This window comes from Delphinus delphis, chromosome 15 (genome assembly GCF_949987515.2).
Source record: "Delphinus delphis chromosome 15, mDelDel1.2, whole genome shotgun sequence".
NCBI lineage: Eukaryota > Metazoa > Chordata > Mammalia > Artiodactyla > Delphinidae > Delphinus > Delphinus delphis.
In genome coordinates, this window is record NC_082697.1 from 11,662,239 (window position 1) to 11,675,614 (window position 13,376).

Sequence of the window (13,376 nt, forward strand, 5' to 3'; positions counted from 1 at the left end):
TGGTTAGAACCAACTAGGTCCAAGATGGTGGAAGATTCGACTTCCAGTAGACCTTGAGCCTCATAATATACTCTCCGTAATACATTAGCTAAATGACACACCCACAGGCGCATGACAGTTCCGAGGCTGACCGTAAAAGGTCAAAAATTAGGCGGTGGCCCAATTCCTGGAAATTCTGCCCCTTCCCCCCAAAAGTTGGAATTATCCTCCCACTAGTTAGCCTATGAAGTTACCCGGCTCAGAAAGACTAACAACAACCCCGTATTTCGAGGCCTCGCACCTTCTGAGATGGTCCACACTCTGTCTGTGGTGTGTGTTTCTTCCAAGGCCATTCTCGCCTTTTGCAATGGACTGCATTCTTCTGCCTATGGAATGTGTATCTCTAAACAAATCCACTTCTTACCTATCACTTTGTCTGTCACCGAATTTGAATTTCTGTGCTGAGACATAACCTGAGCTTCAGTAAGTCCTGAGACCAGGTGTGTGATCTCTGTTAAAAGACAGTAGGTTCATGGGACTTCCTGGTGGTCCAGTGGTTAAGACTCCACGCTTCCAATGCAGGGGGTGCGGGACCTGGTCAGGGAACTAAGATCCCACATGCTATGGGAGTGGCCAAAAAAAAAAAGACAAAAGACAGTGGGTTCAAGTCCCAATCTGGGTTGCACAGTTTCACTACCAGGCCTATTATATATATATCAGTGTTGGAAGGAAGTAGAAAGGAATTTATCTGTGTCCCCAAACAGACCCCCAAAGTAGGATCATTAAGGTTAGACGGTGTCTTGTCTCCTCTCCCACATGTTTTTTTAACTTCTTGTTCCCTACTTAGGTTGTAGCTCTAAGGCTTGGTTCTGTCTTTGCCTAGAATTATTATTCTGTTTTTGTTGATTTGCTTATGAAGATGCCTGTTGTCATACTTCTGGGAATTTCTTTGCCTAATTACTGTGATGCCGTTTCTTTTTTTTTCCCTTAAAAAGTATTTATGTATGACACACACACACACACACACACACACACACACACACACACTGTATTTTATTTTTACAAGAGATAAATAAACTGACACCAAGCATTGTACATGGATGACCACAACAGAAGCAACAATGATTGCAATTACCAAACACGAAACACACTCACACTGTGTCATAATATTGACATTCAGTCCAGGAATCCTCCACAGTAACAGCGCCTTTACTTTGCAGTGAAAATTGATTTGTATGTTTGACATGGGACTGAGTGAACTGATGAGGATGACTGTAATTTTTGTGATGACGTTTCTAACCAGCTTCTCCCTCCACACATGCACACATCACAGACATACACGTTTTCTAGAACACATGAAAACTGCTAATTTTTTTTCTTAAAAAGAACCATTTTATGTACAAAAAAATATGTGTGTATATATATGTATACAATTAAGCAAAATGAGAATCACCCAGAGTAATGATTAGCATTGGAGGTTCTTGATGTAGCTTTTTGAAATGTTAATACCTTCAGAAAGGGCTGGACTTAGGATGGATTTGCATGTGTGAACTGAGGACTTTGGGCTAATTTCTGTGTAAATGTAATTTTACCTTTAGTGTTCATGCTGACTTGGTTTATGTCTTTATATAAATGCAAGCTTATTGTTTTTCAGGAAAGCTGCAACTAAAAAGGACAGAAAGCATTCTGTCCTTTCCTGCCCTGTTAAGAGACTTAAATATTTGTATTTACGAGATGATATGAAACGTATTATATATATATGAATCCTTGTATTCAGCCATATTTATAATAAATACTCATAATATAAAAAAAAAAGAGACTTCAAATTCTCTTCAAGTTGCCTCTCATTGAGTTTCGTCCTCCGAGTACTTGTAGAATAGGCAGCCATGTGTCTGTATAAAAGGACTCACTGTATTAGCCATTTGATTCTTGGAAGCCTTTTCATAGTGCTTTTTAAAAACTATCCATGTTGAAGATTCTAGAATTCCAGGGTGCAAAGTGAATGTGAATAGGAAGTTTTAATTTTCATAGAATCAGCATGAATCCAAAAGGACTGGAGAAAGAGATTTTCATACTCTGAAAAAATAGGGCAGTGTAATGGAAAGAGTTCAGTCGGGTCTCTGTTATGCACTAGCCAGGTCTCCTTGTACAAGTTGTGTATACGGTGCCTCACTTTCTTTATCTGTCAAAAGATAAAGAGGTTGGAGGACCCCCTTCATACCTCCCCCTAGGAAAAAGGCCTCTGCTTTACTCTTTAACACATCACTAAAATGACAGTAGATTTTGTGTGTGTGTGTGTGTGTGTGTTTAATGGCGTAAACCCCTGTAAATGAGAACAAGAAAGGAGACCACAGCAAAAAATTTTGCAAGTTGGAAAGCAGATGGACCAGTGATAAAGGACTTAATGGACCCAAGAAAACTGACTGCTAATGTGGCAGCAAGGAAAGCCAGCAACCACTGCAGTTTATACCCCAGAATCCCTCAGAAGCTCAGGAATCAGCAACATCAAGTACTTTTGGAGATAAGAATAAAGGTGGCAACTAAGATAAAGGTTGGTTGAAAGCTGTTTAGAAAGCAGTCAGATACCCAGATTCCTTCCCCCGTCCTGGCAAAGTACGAGAGACTTGATAACCTCCAGAGATGGCAAAATAGAGGGTCCTTCAACCGGGGGGACCTGGCTTGGTTTAGGGTACGCTAGCCTTTTCCTCTTCCTCAGTTTTAGGGTGCTTGCAGCAAAGAGCATGTGATTCTGGCAGGAGATTAGAATAGACTTCTCTGGGGAACCTGACTGGACCAAGAGGAAAGACCCAAAGATATTGACACCGGAGGTTTCCAAACCAAACTTTTGGCCAGAACACCCTCCGATGAAGAACCTCAGTCCAGACCCTTCCAGTTAGCTTTCGTTCCCCACTCCTAAATATTAGCAGATGGCCAGGGATCACTGTGCTAGAGACCAAAACAAATAAGAAGCAGCAAATTGAAAGAAACAGAATATACTGGGAGGAAAAAACTTAACTATCACATATGTTCTCAAGGGTCAGAGGAAAAGGATTGCAAACATGGAACAAGACATTGAAAAAAAAATGAACATTCAGAAAATTAAAGGGACACTTTGAAATAAAAACTCTAACAGCAGAAAATGATAATTAGAAGAAGGACTGGGTAAACTTGAGGAAATCTCTCAAGGTAGAGCAGAAGAATAGCAAGATGGAAAGTCAGTTAGAAAAGATGGGAAAATTGTAGGGCCAGGAAGTCCAACATCTGAGTCCTACTTTCTGTTCTCCAGAAAGATAGCACAATACAGAGGGGGGGAAATCATCATCACAGTAATACCTCCTCCTCACCCCAAAATTTTAGAACAGAAAATGAGTTTCCAAACTTTAAAAGCCCACCAAAAGGTCAACACGGTGGGCTAGGCACACCAGTATGAAATTTCCTGAAGAGAAAGTTCTTCACACTTCCAGAAAGAAATTACTTCACCTTTTACAAAGATAAAGAATGGGAATGGCTTCGAACTTAACAGGCACAGGGGAATCTAGAAGGCAGTGGGAAAGCACCTTTACAATTATTTCCAGCCTTGAATTCTATAAAACCAACCAACCGTGTATCAAGTGAGGAAGAATGAAAATAATCAGCTATACAGGGTTGCAAAATCACTGCCCTTTCCCCCTTCTTAGGAAGCCACTGGAAGAATGTGCTCTACCAAGTGAGAACAAGGGAGAAGCTGAACTTAGGAAAACTGAGGTTCGATACTATAGGAAGATGAAGGGACTCCCCAGGACACTGAGGAAGGGAGATCCCAGAGTAGCATGTGCACATCAGGCTCACAGGAAAGCCTGTCCAAACTGGAGTGGATCGGGAGGTGCTGGACCTTCTTAAGGAAGAGGAAATTGAGGGAAGACCTGATGCCTGTGTCTTCAGGGGAAATGAAGTGGCAAAGGGCATGACGTCAAGTTGTCATCATTTCACATAAAACTAAGCAAACAGGAAAACAAGACAGTCGCTCCAGGAAAAAATAATTATGCAGGAAAGGAAAAGTAATCGTAACTTTCCACATTTCTCAGCTACAGCGATCGTCATAATATAAATACTGAAGGTTGTCCTAACCACGATTATCATATTTGACTGGAGGGAGACTGGAGGATGGAAAGCGTATGTGTGTGGCGGGGGCAGGGGAGGGAGGGAGCGCAGTCTTCAGCTCCCGCAGTGAGAAGTCAACAGATGGACCTAAAACCGAAGCATCGAGGTTGGGTGTGCAGGCTGACGGAGATAAATGCTGAGGTAGTAGGTGAGGAAGTGAGAGCGGCTCCTTTAGAGAAAGACATGCGAGGGGGCCCTGTGTTTTTTTTTTTTAATTACGTTGTAAGGTTATTTGACTGTGAACTGCCTGCATATAAAGCTATAACAACAGTAAGAATAGAAACACTGGTAAACTAGTGTCATCTGGTTAACATTTTTATTGACAGGTTCAGATTTTAGCTGAAGAGCTAGGCCAGCAGCCTGCCTCCCCAAAAGATGATATCTAAGAAAAATACTCCTTTGGTAGGCATCGAAGAGTTGTAGGAGTGATGACATGTACCAGTCTGAGTTGCCTTTTTTTCTTACCTCTCTAGATTATCCTCTTGACTTGAACCACAGCGAAACCTTCCTACAAACCACAACTTTTCTTCCTGAAGACTTCACCTACTTTGCAAACCATACCTGCCCCGAAAGGCTCCCTTCCATGAGTGAGTAGAGCTCTTGCTTATCTTCCTCTGCTTTTAAAACTGATGCCTTCTTATTTGAGTAAACTAAAAGGGAGAGTGTTCTTGAGCTGTCGATGTCTACTTACACAGAGATTGTAAACGCCTCCCGGATGTTGGGAATGGGGATTCTGAAAGTTACTTGTGCCCTGGCTCCTCTTCAGCACTTCTGTAGGGTGGCCTGTGTTCCTGGTGCCATTTTCTACCACATTTTTCACTCTCTGCTTTACACATGCCCCCCTCCTTTGTAACTCGGGGTCTGTTAAGATGTCCTAGAGAAAGTGTAGGCAACCAGCTTTGTCTTTTAGTATAAATCTCACACTGATTATATGACTTGCTCGCTATGAGGGAAGTTATTTTCTTAACAAAGTGCTAGTTTAGGAAATTCTTGGATCTTTTCTTTCTCTTCCTTTTTCTTCTTCCTCTCCCCTTCCTCTTCCCCTTTCCTTTCCTTTCCTTCTTAGAATCTCATGTATAATCTGAAACAATGACAATGTACTGTTACACCCTTTCTGTACTTTGGGGCTTCTTGGACAGTCCTCTTCTGGACTTGAGTCCGAGACGATGAGAGTTCTGAGTTTGGACGTGACCAGTCGGGGTCACTGATCAATGAATTGGGATAGTGTGTCTATACATGCCTCAGGAGCACACAGCGACGGTGCCAAGCTCAGCTACTTTCCTCCTTCCATTTTCAGAAGTTCAGCTGCTGTACACCCTTGGCAGAAGCAGAACTCAAAGACTCAATTTCTTGATTTGCTGCTTTACACAGTAATAGTAATAGTGATTTGCTGAAATGCAATGAGTTGGAAAGCAGAGGAAGGGACCCCCATCCCTGTTAAAAACACCACCCACTGAAAAAGCACTGAACTGCTCCAGAGATTACAACCCTGAACATAGGAATAAGAATACCATTTTCTGGCCTCTTAATTATTATTTTTTTCCCTCCTCTGTTCAGAGGGCCCCATAGCCATAAACATGAGTGAAATTGGAATGGATGCCATCCATGAACTCTTCTCTAAAGACCCAACCATCAAGCTCGGAGGTCACTGGAAGCCATCGGATTGCATTCCTCGATGGAAGGTAGGGGGTGAGGTCAGACCCCAAGTGCTGGAAGCCTACCTGCCATCATCTGAATCACCATGGGTTTCACTCTGACCTTTTGTAATTTGCACCCTACTTACTACTTAATGCAAAATATTTGCATTTGATGGGAACATACTGGAGGAATGGATTTCCCTGAGGACTCTTCTGTAGCCACAGAAATTCACATTGTTCTGATGACTGAGCCAGGACCCTTTTTCTTCCTTACAGGAATATTGGCTAAGCAGGGGGTAGGGGGTGGTAGGTCTCTTGTGACACATTTGCAGAAGCCATCTTCACAAATTCAGTGCTTCATGCCTTATTTGGCATTGTTGCCGTGAGTCTAGTGGAATAAAAAGTGGAGTTATCTAGCCTGACACTGAGAATTGTTTAGTTTTTTTCTGCGTGACTCTAATCAGGAGACATCGGTAGTGTGGATCAAGCTTATGGCACTGGCTTAAGTCCATTCTTTCAACAAGTATTTAGTAAAGTGCCTGTTCTCTGCCAGCCCTATGAGATGCTGTGGTGCAGCAGTGATCAAAGCACGTCTGGAACAGATCAGTGTTTCCAGCCCATCACTGGGTTGTAAAATCAATTTAATGAGCAGCATTTAAAAAAATTTATGTATATATATAAAAGTGCATTGCATGTTTTAAGGGGAAGTACTGTTCTGTGAAGCGTGTTTTAGTTGTATGTCTCTGTATTTGTGTACTGGGTCACAGTGAATATGAATGTATGTCTTTCTCTGGGTTGTGGTCTCGAATTCATTTGCAGGCCCACTGTGTACATGGTATGGCACATGTAAGAACGAGGTCCACTTACTTCCAAGGGTCGACTTGCCACCATAGGTCTTCATTTAGAGAAGCTGAGGATAAGACAGCTCCCAGAACTCCCCAAGAGCTGGTCCCCGATTCTGCAGAAGTGCCCTGCTGCAAAGCAACAGATGAGGGGACCAACAGGGCGGCCTCTTTTGCTGTGACCCATTGCAGGTGGCAATCCTTATCCCCTTCCGGAACCGCCATGAGCACCTCCCGGTCCTGCTCCGACACCTGATTCCCATGCTCCAACGCCAGCGCCTACAGTTTGCATTTTATGTGGTGGAGCAAGTAAGTGGTCCTTCTCTCTTCTTTCTCTTCTGAGACAGCAGTTTAGAGAGCTTCAAGCTAATGCATCCTTGGTGTAAAGATCCAGTAAAACTGAAAGCTCACAGTCGACTGAGTCGCCCTGCGGCAGGAAGGGGAGCAGAGAGCAGTCCTGCTTCTGGTTTGAGATGTTGCTCAATATCAGCAGATTTGAGTGCAGCCTGGAACTTGTTTACCCTGAACAAAGGCCTCTTGTGGGCTGCTTTTGCTAGAGCTGCTTTAAGTGTTGTCTTTAGGCCCCAGACCCAGGAAATTCCCCTTAAGATAAGGAGCCACAGGTCGAAATGGCAGTGTTGTTATTCCTTCCGTATATGGGGCTGGGTACCCTTCTAAATGCTGTTACATGGCTGACCGTCTGCCTTTACAACAGCCTTGGGAGAGAGGAGCTTGGGTTTATCTTTATCACCCCTTTTTATTTCCGAGGAAGTCAAGGCCAGAGGTCAAGTGATTGTGAGTCAGTGATGAGCTGGGCAGGACCCACCTCCCTTCTGGCCCAGGATCTCTCAATAAGCTCTCCCTTAGGCAGGGCTGAGGCAGCAAAGATTGTGCTTCAAGAGTCCTTTTAAAAATAAAGGTCTGCTTCTTTTAGGTTGGCACCCAGCCCTTTAATCGAGCCATGCTTTTTAATGTGGGTTTTCAAGAAGCAATGAAGGACTTGGACTGGGACTGTCTTATCTTTCATGATGTGGATCATATACCAGAAAGCGATCGTAACTATTATGGATGTGGACAGATGCCAAGGCACTTTGCAACTAAACTGGATAAGTATATGTATCTGTGAGTATCATTTCCCCTTAATTAAAGAGGTTAAATCTAAAAGGATGGTGAGAGATGCAAAGATGCCAAAATCCAATTAGCTCCAACCTGAATGGCAATCAACTGATGAATGGATAAACAAAATGTAGTATATGCATCCATACAATGGAATGCTATTTGGCAATAAGAAGGAATGAAGTACTGATACATGTGACAACATGACGAACCTAGAAAACATTATGCTCAGTGAAAGAAGCTAACTACTAAAGACTGCATGTTATATGATTCCATTTATATGAAATGTCCAGAATAGGCAAATCTGTAGAGACAGAAAGGAGAATAGTGGTTGCATAGGGTTGAGGGGAATAGGGGGAAATGAGTGACTGTTGATGGTGGGTACAAGGCTTCTTTCAGGAGGGTGATGAAATTAATTAAAATTGTTGGTGGCCATGGTTGCACAGCTCCATGAATATACTAAAAACCATTGAATTATACACTTTTAATGGGTGAATTATATGGTATGTCAATTCTGCGTCAATAAAGCTGTTATTAAAATAATCAATTAGGAAAAAGTTCAATTAGCTACTCAGATTGATGCGTCTTGTCCTGAGGAAACAGTTTCAGGTGGTTCAGGGCAGTAGCACAGAGAGTATTGTTTTACTTAAGACTTAGTTCTCCAGTGAGATGGCCTGTTCTAGGAGAAAAAAATCACCCTTTAATGCACAGATGATTGATACCATACATCTCCTTTTAGGCTTCCTTATACTGAGTTCTTTGGTGGAGTGAGCGGCTTAACAGTGGAACAGTTTCGGAAAATCAATGGCTTTCCTAATGCTTTCTGGGGTTGGGGTGGAGAAGATGACGACCTGTGGAACAGGTACTACCTTCTTCTGATGTCTTCTAGAAATGCTACCTTAGACTCTCCAGACTATCACTGTCTAATAGGAATATGATGTACTAAGCCATGTATGTAAATTTCAGTGTTCTAGTAGCTACATTTAAAAAGGTTAAAAAAGAAAAAGGTGAAATTAATTTATTATATTAATAAAAATATTTTTTAAATTATATTTATCATAGTATATCCAAAATAATACCATTTCAACATGTAATCAATATAAACTATTAATGAGATATTTTACATTCATTTTTTTCTGACTAAATCATAGAAATCTGGTGTGTACTTTACACTCACAGCACATTTTACTGAAACCTCCGCAAACCAGAGGTCAGATGTTTGTTATGTGTACACAGATTTGTCCATGCCATCAGATAAGGCTTGTATTATGTAAGTTTGTATGAACAATCCTGTGTGTGATCAGTGTAAAGTAGTATTTTTACAGAGTAAGTAAATAGTAACCTAATAAGGAACAAATAACCAAAAGAATTTCTACCTTGTATCCACTTTCTATCTCAGCTTTGAAAAAAGAAAGGGTGTGTTGGTTGTTAATACAAAATAATATTTTCGGGTAAAAATTCAGATGATACAGATGTGTCTAAGCCAGGGAGTATAAGTCTTAATCCCCATTGTTACCCTGTTTCCTTCCCAGGAAGTAGCCATTTGAACAAGCTGTTTCTTTCTATAGACTTCTTTCTATTCATACATAAACAACCCAGACACATCCCTTCTCCCCTTCCAACCATGTTAGAGAGCCACTTCATTATTTTTAACAATTGCATGGTATTTCTTTATGTAGATAGACAACAATTTATTTTAATCCTCTCTTGTTGATGAACATTGTTTAATTTTGAACATGTTTTGTTCACATGTGCAAATATATCTTTAGATTAAATTCCTAGTTGCAGAACTGCAGAGTCAAGAAGTAAATGCACTTTTTTTAAAAAATTTTTTTTTATTAATTAATTTATTTTTGGCTGTGTTGGGTCTTTGTTGCTGTGCGTGGGCTTTCTCTAGTTGCAGTGAGCAGGAACTACTCTTTGACGTAGTGCGAGGACTTCTCACTGTGGTGGCTTCTCTTGTTGTGGAGCACGGGCTCTAGGCACACGGGCTTCAGTAGTTGTGGCATGCGTGCTCAGTACTTGTGGCTTGCAGGCTATAGAGCGCAGGCTCAGTAGCTGTGGCACACGGGCTTAGTTGCTCCGCGGCATGGGGGATCTTCCCGGACCAGGGCTTGAACCCGTGTCCACTGCATTGGCAGGCAGATTCTTAACCACTGCGCCACCAGGGAAGTCCCAAGAAGTAAATGCACTTTTAAATTTTGATAGTTATTGTCACATTTTCCTCCAGAAAAGATTGCAAAAATATTCTGACCAACAGCACATTAGCGTACACATTTTCTTACACCACCAGCAACATTGGATGTAAACAACCTTTTCAACGTGTGCCGTGTTTCAGCTCTGTAGTAGCTCCATGTGGCTTGTGGCTGCTGTTAGGCAAAGCAGCTCCAGACAGTTCTTTCTCAGTCTGTTAGGTAGAAGTGGCATCTCATCCTTTTAACTTGGGTTTCTTAGGAACCTAGTGAGGATGAACAGCTTTTCCAGACATTTAACTAAGTTTGACTGGTTTTTGAATCCAGTTGAGCTCCCCCAGGATATCTGCCATAACTCTCGTCTTGCTCTTTCCTCAGCTCAGCAAGGAGCCCCTCAGTGCAGGAACCTACAGCTGGTTTTCCCCAGCGCCCCGCACAATTCCAGACACACAGTAGGCATTTCATATATATTTATCAAGTGAGAGTGAGAACACATCTTCACACAGTCGGCCCTCCGTACCCATGGGTTCTGAAGTTGAGGATTCAACCAACTACGGAATGAAAATATTAAAAAAAAAAATTCCAGGAAGTTTCAAAACGCAAACCTTGGATTTGCCACATGCTGGCACCTATTCTCATAGCATTGTATTAGGTGTGATAAGTTAGCTAGGTTTGGTTTAAGGTATCCTGGAGGATGTGAGTGGATTATAGGCAAATACTATGCCATGTTACATAAGGGACTCGAGCATCCACAGATTTTAATATCTGTGGGCCCAGTGCTGGAACCAGTCCCCCACCCAGAGACTGAGGGCTGACTATATATCAAAATGAGAGTATAATTTGGAGTCGAGGAGGATGTTGAAGTATGAAAATGATCATAAATATCGCATAGATATCCAAAGTCTACCCCATGTATTGCGTATTTCTTGGAGTCCTATCAAGTTTCCAGTAAACCCAGCCTGGGAAATCTTATATTTATCATGTTAAGAATAAATATCCTGAACACCTCCTCTAAATTCTTCTTCCCTCATGGTGACTTTTCATAAATTGTGAAGTTTTATATCTATATCGGAGGACATCATATAAATTAGCTCATCCCCCTGGTGATGGGGGAGGTGGGCGGAGACATAAGGTCTCTCTAGGGGGGACACACGGTGACTCTGACTTTGCTGACTTGCTCTGTGGTAGGTCATGGAAGACAGGTGTGCCCACCGGGGAGAACATGTTTCTGATAGGACCCAAACAAGCCGGCCCAGAGGGAGTGTGGTTGTACCTGTCACGGAGACCCTGTGTCACACCTCAAGAATTTTGAATTTCTTTTTGAATTTCAAATTTCTTTTTGAATTTCAAATTTCTTTCCTTCTTCAAAACGTTTTTGTATTGTAGACTTCTTTTCTAAAGCTGTGAACTTATCCAGAGGGGAAGCAACATGAATATTTAGATGCAGAAGTTCTGTTGTTCAGCTTGGGGTCCTTCAGCCTCGGGATGGGTTTGGTCACCTATGGGACTTGATCATTTTACCCAAAAGCCCACCCTCTTTGTCTTGGACAGAGTGCAGAATGCAGGCTATTCTGTGAGTCGGCCAGAAGGTGACGCGGGGAAGTACAAGTCCATTCCTCATCACCACCGCGGAGAAGTCCAGTTTCTTGGAAGGTTGGTGCAGTTTATTTATTCCTTGTACAAATATCCTGTATACTTCGCATTTCCAGGTGTCCCCGAGCACTGCAGCCCCTGTCTTGCTCCCCACCCCTCTCCAGGGTCTTGTTCGGACAGCTGTTTTAGAGTTCCTATATATATTTTAATTTAAGTGTGAGGCAGGCGTTTGGGGGCAAAATCATACCATTGGTGAAAATTTTTGACAGTAAGATCTTTTAAGGAAATCACTCATTCTGTGTCTTAAGCTTTGTCGTCTCCTCTGTAGCCTTCAGGGAGTTGGGAAAGAATCCACTCCGGTAAAGGTTTCTGTGTAACTCACAGTCACATGACAGAAAGTTTGGCACCCTCTCTGCAAGCTCTGGTTCTGGAAGGGTGTCCCTCAGCTTCTGTTTGCGTGGTTGCAGCTGCTTTATTACCCTCTGTACGTTCAATAAAGAAATTCCTGATCGGACTGAGCGGGGCATGTGGGTGGAGTACGTCTCTGCGTCCTCAGGAGTGGCTCTTTGTGTCTTTTGTTAGTAGTGGGGAGCACTATTCTCTAGACAGTCGATCTGGCTGCGTGAACTCTGTTTTCATGGGAGTAAGCAGGCACTGAATACAGACTGAACTTTCTCATCCCATGTGTTTAGCAGCTTACCTCCCACTTCCCCACTCTGTGGTTTTGGGAAAACCAGTTAATCTTGAGAGCCTTGGTTTCCTCATCTGCAAAGGGGCAGGCACATTAAATGAAATAATGCTGTAAGTAAAACACCTCGCATGAAATAGGACGTGTTTCTAATTCTAATGATGACGTGTAGCCTGGAGGAGCTGAACGGCCAGTCACCCGCCATGTGGGGCAGGAACATCGTTTTGGGTTGTGCCGCCTCCTGTGGTCTGCCCTGCCCCGTCCGTGTCGTGAGGAGCTTGGACCCTCGCTCAGAGCCACCCCTCTGTTCTCTGCTTAACAGGTATGCGTTGCTGAGGAAGTCCAAAGAACGGCAAGGGCTGGACGGCCTCAACAACTTGAACTACTTTGCAAACATCACATATGACGCCTTGTATAAAAACATTACTGTCAATTTGACACCCGAGCTGGCTCAGGTGACCGAGTACTGAGACGAGGGGAGAATATATGTTTGCTTCACCCACCGCCCCCAAGAAAGCAGCCTGACGCCATGTCTCGGGGCTCCGCAGAGGAAGAAAACAGAAATCCAGTGTGGATCCATGAGGGATCACAGGGTTCAAGGAAAAAATGTGAACAGAGCACACGCACATAACGCCTTCACCGTTTGGACCCACTGGACTTGAGGGAGTCAGCCGGGAACTGACTTGCTCTTTTCACAAGACAGACGTCTGTCCTGCTGCTCTTCTCCCTCATCTTCTGCCCTGACGTCCCATCTCCTCCACAATCTGCAGAACCGGAACTGTGATCCGCCACCATCCCGCCACGAATGGCCTTGGGAGCTTCTTGCCCTTCAGAGCAAAGAGGCAGACCCACCACAGGGCAGCTGTGTTTTAGGAAGAGCAAAGGCAACTCCACACAACCATTCTTCTACATCTCTGGTGTTCTCTTTGGTTTCATTAAAAAAAAAAAATTTACCTGCTTTGGGTGGGGATGAGGGGGGAGTGGGGGAGGGATTGGGGAAGATAAATAGACATATAACAATCACTTCTTGAAGAAGTATAATTGTAAATAAGCCATGTAAAATGCCTTTTTTAAATTTAATTTTCTAGCTGGCTCCAATTCAAACCAAGGGTTTATAAATTAGATCCCGTATTTGTTTGGCAGATGCAGGAACTCAGCTCAAGTGGAATAACATCGTCTCCCAAATTGC

At 42.9% G+C, this 13,376-nt stretch overlaps 1 protein-coding gene across 6 annotated transcripts in view; it reads left to right on the forward strand.

Moving 5' to 3' along the window:
* B4GALT5 (beta-1,4-galactosyltransferase 5) overlaps positions 1–13,135 on the forward strand; it is a 96,552-nt gene extending 83,417 nt beyond the window's left edge. For all 6 annotated transcript variants that reach the window (XM_060033427.1, XM_060033428.1, XM_060033426.1 and 3 more), the window contains 7 exons: positions 4,593–4,706; positions 5,677–5,801; positions 6,791–6,907; positions 7,533–7,720; positions 8,454–8,576; positions 11,458–11,559; positions 12,510–13,135. In XM_060033427.1, the coding sequence (XP_059889410.1) occupies positions 4,593–4,706; positions 5,677–5,801; positions 6,791–6,907; positions 7,533–7,720; positions 8,454–8,576; positions 11,458–11,559; positions 12,510–12,657 (917 nt within the window). In that variant the 3' untranslated portion in view covers positions 12,658–13,135. The remainder of the gene's footprint in view (positions 1–4,592; positions 4,707–5,676; positions 5,802–6,790; positions 6,908–7,532; positions 7,721–8,453; positions 8,577–11,457; positions 11,560–12,509) is intronic.
* The last annotated feature ends 241 nt before the right edge of the window (positions 13,136–13,376 follow it).